Source organism: Tupaia chinensis, unplaced genomic scaffold, assembly GCF_000334495.1.
Source record: "Tupaia chinensis unplaced genomic scaffold, TupChi_1.0 Scaffold000531_1, whole genome shotgun sequence".
Taxonomy (NCBI): Eukaryota; Metazoa; Chordata; class Mammalia; order Scandentia; family Tupaiidae; genus Tupaia; species Tupaia belangeri.
Window position 1 is genome coordinate 1017288 of NW_006160044.1, and position 7061 is coordinate 1024348.

Genomic DNA, 7061 nt, shown 5'->3' on the forward strand with positions numbered 1-7061 from the left:
CCACACCGCAATCCCTTCTCCTCCATTCTCCTCTTAGGATCTTGGGCACGCACGCACACGTGCCCGGCGTGAGTTTAAGCCACCAGGTCCGAGACTCGAACCGCGGTCGACTACGTAGGAGTTCAGCGACATAGCCATTACGCTAACTGCTGGTCCCTCTGTGGTGTTTCTTGATCACACTTACTTTTCTCAAGTTGAGGGAGAGGGTATCTACCTCCCATCTCTACCCCTGGGACTCCCAGCCAGTCAGGCTTCCGTACTCATGAGCCAGCTGTGGGCTGACGGGCGTCCTGGGCTGGTTCCCACCCTCGCAGGCTGAGGCCTTGACCCACTCGGCCTACACACACCACCACACAGACACACTTTGGGCTCACAAGGACGAGTCGGGCCTTAAGCTCACAATCGGCATGTTATGAAGCCGCCCTAAGACAGAGCCTCCCAGCCACCCGCACTGGACCTTCCTGATGAGATCTGATACAAGATGGGAAGAGAGGTCGAGGCCTTCTGCAGCGTTCACAGCCTCCCCTTCCATTGTACAATCTGCTGACTGCATGGAGGTGGGGGCAGAGACTCCCCCCGTGTGCTTATCTTGGGGTATCCTCAGCCCAGTGTCCTCCTCAGCTCAGGCCTCTGTGGGAGCCTGTGGAGGGCCAGGCGGGCTTATTGTGGACTGGGCAACTTCTGGGGACACCAGAGGCCCGGACCCAGAGATGTGAGGCCACTTACCTCTGAGCAATCACTCTAGCTGAGGGTCCCTAAGCCCCTGCCACATCTTAGACCCTGTGCTGGACAGTGGGGACCTCGGGGCCTTGGCCTCAGATATTTGGAATTGGTGGCAGAGGCAGAACGGTGAGCAACCTGGGAGGGGAGGGCAGCAAGCCACGGGGCCACCACAGGGCCACACCTCCCCTGAGAGGGGGTTGGAAATTAACCCAGAGGACAATGGGAGTTCCTGGGGGCAGAGACAGAATTCCTGGAGCCTCACAGGAGGGTAGCCCCGGTGAGGATGGCCGGAGCAGGTGTTCCCACAGCCATGAGCACCACAAGGGCGAGGAGCCTGTGCCCCTTGGTGCCCGGGTCAGAGCAGGTGCTCAGGAAATATTTGCCATATAAATCAACAATGGGGTTTGACTCTAAACAGACCATCTATGTAGCTGCGGGAGGCCTGGATTGTGGGACAGCAACAAGGGTGGGTGGGAGGCTGGTTAGAGGCTGAGAGGGTTGGGGAGGGCAGCGCCTGGCCCTTGCGGGGCTCAGAGGGGTGTAACAGAGGTGAGGTGAGGGGGGAGGGAGCCCAATACATCATGGCGGGGAGCTGAGGGTGGAAGGGCCTTTCCCCTGACGCCTGTGCTGGTGGCCTGCAGGCAAGTACGCGGCCCTGGACGCCGAAGCCATCAGACCGCTCCTGGAGCTGTTGCTGTACTCGAAAGTAAGCAAGGTGCGCCTCAACGCCACCAAGGCCCTCACCATGCTGGCCGAGGCCCCCGAGGGCCGCGCCTACCTGCAGCTCCACGTGCCCACCTTCCGCGTCCTTGAGACAGACAGCAGCGAGGCCATACGGCGGGCAGCCCTGACTGCCCTCAAAGTCATCGAGTGGAAGCCCTGAGCCCCCGTCGGGCCCACCCGATAAGCTGCCTCCACGCCGGAATAAATGGGGCCCTCCCTCTACCTGGGGTCTGAGTGACACTTCCTGTGCCTGGAGGCCGATTGCGTCTCCCCTCTCTATCGCCAGGGCAACACCAGGCCTAGAAGAACCAGGTCCCTGGTGGCACAGGCAGAACCCATGGCTGGGGACACGTATGAGGTGGCCTCAGGAGCTCTACTTTCTGCAGGGCCAAGAGTTCCCTCAGAAGGGCTAAGCCCTCCAGGGACAAGGATGAGGGACAGGGAGATGGGCTGGGGAGAGGACAGCACACAGCTGGCCCTGGGGTTCGGCTGGGCACAGCCCTGCTCAGCCAGGTCAGCCCCCAGCCCACACTGTGTGGCAGGCAGGAAGACCAAGGTGTGCCCCAGTGGGGGCTCTTCCTGGGGTGGGTGGGATGTCCTGAGAGGCTCTCCCAGGGACGCATGCTCAGGACAGACATAGGTTCTAGTTGCCTTCTTTTTTTGGAGAGGTTTTTGCTATAGGGCACGTGCGCTCGCCAGAAAGAGACAGAGAGACAGAAAATGAGAAATCATGCCCCAGGGGGCATGGCCATGCCACAATGCCTTCTCCTCCATTCTTCTCCAGGGATCTTGGGCACACACGCACACGCGCCCGGCGTGAGTTTAAGCCGCCGGGTCCGGGACTCGAACTGTGGTCAACTACCTGGGAGTCCAGCAACATAGTCATTACACCAACTGATGGTCCCTCTAGTTTCCTTCTTAAGAGCTTCCCCCAGACAGCTGATTCTTCTGCAAAGCAAATAAGTCTCCTGGGTGAGCTCCCAGCAGGCCTTCAGTGGACAGAGGCCTGCACCCTGTCCTCCTGTGGCCTGCCGAGGCTCCAGGGCAGCCGTGTGGCCAGCCTTCCCGCTGTGCCTCCTGCTCCCCCTCTCCCACTGCAGTGAAACTGGCTAAGGAGGCTGGAGAGCTTAGGACAGGAGAGAAGGGTGGGCTGAGAGGCTGGGCGTCAGAGAAGCCGTGCTGCAGGGAGGCCTGAGGCTGGGGGATGAGGCTGGGGGAGTGGCCAGGAGTGCACCTAGGTCTGCCCACACCGGCCCCTGCCTGGTCTGGGAAGACTGATCGTTCTCTAGTTTGGAGAGAAGCAGTCAGTTCCGGACCTCCGGGCCTCCGTGGGAGGATGCAGGCGTGAAAGCTCAGCTCTGGAGTTGCTGAGGACAGCTGGAGCCTTCATCTCTGCCCGGGAGTCTTTGAGGCTCCCCCACCCCCTTTCACATCCCTAGCCAGACAGGCCACATTTCCTGTGGGATGCCATTCTCCCAGAATAAACATTATCGGCAACACCAGAGTCCCAAAGGGAGCCTCTTCTCGAAGTCCTTTCAGGGCCCCCCAGGGGCCCTCTTTCCCAGAAGAAACTGAGAAGTTACAAAAGAGACAAACACAGAGAAGTCTGAGTCCCAGGAGTTAAAGGATTAGCACAGGTAGACCCTCTGTTCTGAAGGGGAATGGCTGCTGGGCCCAGCTGGGGTTTTGGGTTCAATCCCATTCTCAAAAACTTTTCTCCTTTAGGAAAACAGATGCCGGAGGGGCTTCATGTCCTTGAATCCCCATCCTGCCTCAGCCCATGGCAGGTCAGCTCTGCTCCTAATACAGGCTCTAGCCAAGGTCCAGGCCTCCCCGTTGCCAAGATCCTCTGCCCATGGTTTCCTTTGGAGAACTCTCTTTGTCTACGTGGTCGGAGGTGTTGGTGTTTCTCCTGGCTCTGTTCTGGGCCCTCCCTTCTCCTGCTTTCCCCACACAGTCCCACCTGCCTGGCGGCGGGCCCCCTCTACAAGGAGGGTCTCCTCCCTTCTTAGCTGGGCCCGCCCTCTGCCCTCTCCCAAATCTGGGTCTCTAGTTTCATTTTCTTTCCTGAGTTGTGGACTCTTATGTCCAACTTAACACCTACCCTTCCATATCTCTAAGGCAAGAATTAACACCAGTCCTTCACACACACAAAAAAAGGAGAGGAGGGAACATTTCCTAACTTACTCTGAGGAGGGCGGTATGACCCTGATGCTAAAACCAAGCAAGGACATCACAAGAAAACGATAGACCGATATTCCTTGTGAATGTAGAGACGACAACTCAACAAAATATTAACAGACCAAATTCAGCACATGTAAGAAGCCTCATACGCCATGACTAACTGGGATTCCTCCCAGGAATGCAAGGCTAGTTTAACACATGAAAATCAATCAACATACTACACCATATATTAGGTCGTCAGAAAAATCACAATGCATTTTTGCATAGAAAAACATGCCATGACTTTGCTGACCACCTAACAGATAATATAAAGGACACATCTCATATGATTATCATAGTAGATATATAAATAAAAAGCACCCCACAAAAATCTGTCCCCCATTAATGACTTAAAATTAAAAAATCTCAGCAAACTAGGAATGGAGGGGAGCTCCTTCAACATGATAAAGAATATCTGCGGGACCAGCAGATGGAGTACTGGTTATGCTGCTGGATTCCCATGTAGTCAATGGCAGTTCGAGTCCCAGACCCTGCAGCTTAAAATGCATGCCAGGAGCATGTGCGTGAATGCCCAAGATCCCTAGAGAATGGAGGAGAAGGGATTGTGGCATGGCCATCCTCCTTGAGGGTTGATTTCTCACTTTCTGTCTCTGTCTCTTTGACAAGTGCATGTGCCCTGTTGCAAAAATCTCTTAAACAAACCAAAAACCAACCAAACAAAAAGAAAATACCTATTTCTCTCTTTACTGCTAATAAAAAAATAAAATTGATTGTATTTCCACACATCAGCAATAAACCATCCAAAAAAATTAAGATAATTTCATTTACAATAGTATCAAAAACAATACTTAGGAATAATTAAAAAGAAATTATTTTAATATTTGGGTAAGTGTTTACTAGTGGAACTTTTCTTTTTTTTCTTTTAGAGAGGATTTTGCTATAGGGCGTGTGAGCTTGCCAGAAAGATAGAAAGTGAGAAATCACCCCCCCCGGGGGGTTGGCCATGCCACAATCCCTTCTTCTCCACTCTCCTCTCAGGATCTTGGGCACGCATGCACACGCACCTGGCGTGAGTTTAAGCCATCAGGTCTGGGACTCGAACCGCGGTCGACTACTTGGGAGTCCAGAGACATTATGGTAACTGTTGGTCCCGAACTTTTCTTGTTTAAGAATTATTTTATTTAACTTTATTTACTTATTTTAATTTGACCAGAGAGGGACAGAGTGAGAGCGAAAAAGAGAGAGAGAAAGCCGCCAGGTCTGGGACTCAAACCACGGTCAGCCATGTGGGAGTCTAGCGCCCTTAACCACCACACCACCTGCTGGGCCCAGCTTAGGAGTAAATTTAACAAAAGAAGTGCAGGGCTTATGCACTGAAAAAACATAATGAAAAGACATTAGAGAAGCCTGAATAAATGGGAAGATATCTGTACTCATGAACCAAGTCTTAATATTGTCAAGTTAGTTAGCGGGCTGGATGATGGCATAGTGGTAAAGGGACAAACTGTGAGGCAGGCCCACTGGAAGGTTACCAGTTCACATCAGAGGCCTCCCTGAAGCTGCCAGAAACACGTGTGCCAATGGTCCAGGCTAGCTGAGGCCAGAGATGGATCATAGCATAGAGACCCTTTTGGGGCTATTCTATCCTGGCTCATAAACCTTTTTAGATTTTTTTTTTTAAGAGGTTTTTGCCTTAGTGTGTGTGTGCGCCTTTTGGAGCGAGAGAGAGAGACAGAGACAGAGACAGAGACAGTGAGAGGGAGGATGACCACACCACAATCCTTTCTCCTCCCAGGACCTTGTGTATGTATGCACCCATGCCCGGCATGATTTTCAAAGCTACTGGGTCCGGTACTTGAACCATGGTCAGCCATGTGGAAGTCCGGTGATGTAACTGCTAAGCCATCTGCTAACCTTGATTTTAGATTTTTTTTTAAGTTTTTATTTTTAATTTAATTTTAGTTATTCATTCATTTATTTTAATTTGACCAGAGAGAGACACACAGAGAGAAAGAGACAAGAGAAAGTGAGAAAGTAAGCCACCAGGTCTGGGACTCGAACTGTGGTCGGCCATGTGTGTGTCCAGTGCCTTAATCTCCATGCCACCTGCTTGTCCAGATTTTTTTTTTCATAACTCACATGTGCTAGCTAGAAACAGAGAGAGAGGGAAAGTGAGAAATCACCCCCAGGGGTGGGGAGGATGGCAGTGCCACAATCTTCTCTTCCATTCTCCTCTTAAGATTTTGGGCATGCATGCACACGTACTTGGTGTGTTTTTCAGGCTACCAGGTCCGGGACTTGAACCATGGAGTTGATCATGTACGATCCAGTGTCTTAACCTCTTAACCACCGCCACCTGCTGGCCCCATAATTTTTTTTTTTTTTTTTTAAGATGGCAATGAACATTTTCATGCAGCCCAGACTCAGCATGTTAGAAACAGCTCAGTCTTCCCACACACCTGACCTTTTCCGGTGTGGCCTCTTACTGGAATTGGTGCCCTCCGGAAGCCCCCTTCTCTCTCTCTCCACCCTGCACGGGCCTGCAGTGCTCTAGCAGTCTCCCGTGGTGTTCCTGCCTTCCTCCCGCCTTCCTGGCAGCAGCCAGCAGGTCTGCTCCCATCACTTCCTGCCTTGGCTCCCAGGGACTGGGGACCCCAAGCCATCCAAGGTCAACGGGTCAGGTGTCTCCAGCTGCTCAGCTCCTTCCGCCATGCCCATGCCACGTCTCAGCATCCCCAGGCATGCCAAGGCACCCTCACTCACGTCTTCCTACCCGTCGTCCCTTCTGCTCATCAGCTCACCATCCTCCTTCCCTGACTCAAGGCCCTGTAAGGCTCCCTGCTGGGCACTCCTGTAGGGAACACATGATGCGGTGGACAAGAGTCTGGCCTCCGGGGTCAGCAGACGGCATAATGGTTTTGTCACTGGACTCCCACATAGTCGACTGCAGTCTGAGTCCCAGAACTGGTGGCTTGAAACTCATGCCGGGTGCATGTGTGTATGTGCCCCAAACCCTAAGGAAACTGGAGGAGGAGGGATTGTGGTATGGCCATCCCCCCTGGGCATGATTTTTTGCTTTCGGTCTCTCTACCAAGTGCACGCACCCGATAGCAAAACTATCTAAGAAAAAAAAAAGGAAAAAAAATCAGAGTGTGGCTTCCCTTGTTGAGCCTCCATCTCCTCCCCTATAAAATGAGGTCCAGGGACCAGCAGTTAGTGTAATTGCTATGTTGCTGAACTCCTGAATGCAGTTCAGGTCCCGGACCTGGTGGCTTAAACTCACGCCGGGCACATGTGTGTGCGTGCCCAAGATCCCGAGAGGAGAATGGAGGGATTGTGGCGTGGCCTTCCCTCCAGAGGGTGATTTCTCGCTTTCTGTCTCTCTTTCTGGTGAGTGCACGCGCCCTGTAGCAAAAACCCCTCGAAAAAAA

General features: G+C 52.9%; 1 protein-coding gene across 1 annotated transcript in view; it reads left to right on the forward strand.

Moving 5' to 3' along the window:
- Positions 1-1761, forward strand: part of RSPH14 (radial spoke head 14 homolog) — a 104740-nt gene extending 102979 nt beyond the window's left edge. The window contains exon 7 of the mRNA XM_006157178.3: positions 1365-1761. Coding sequence (XP_006157240.1) covers positions 1365-1606 — 242 coding nt within the window. The 3' untranslated portion in view covers positions 1607-1761. The remainder of the gene's footprint in view (positions 1-1364) is intronic.
- The last annotated feature ends 5300 nt before the right edge of the window (positions 1762-7061 follow it).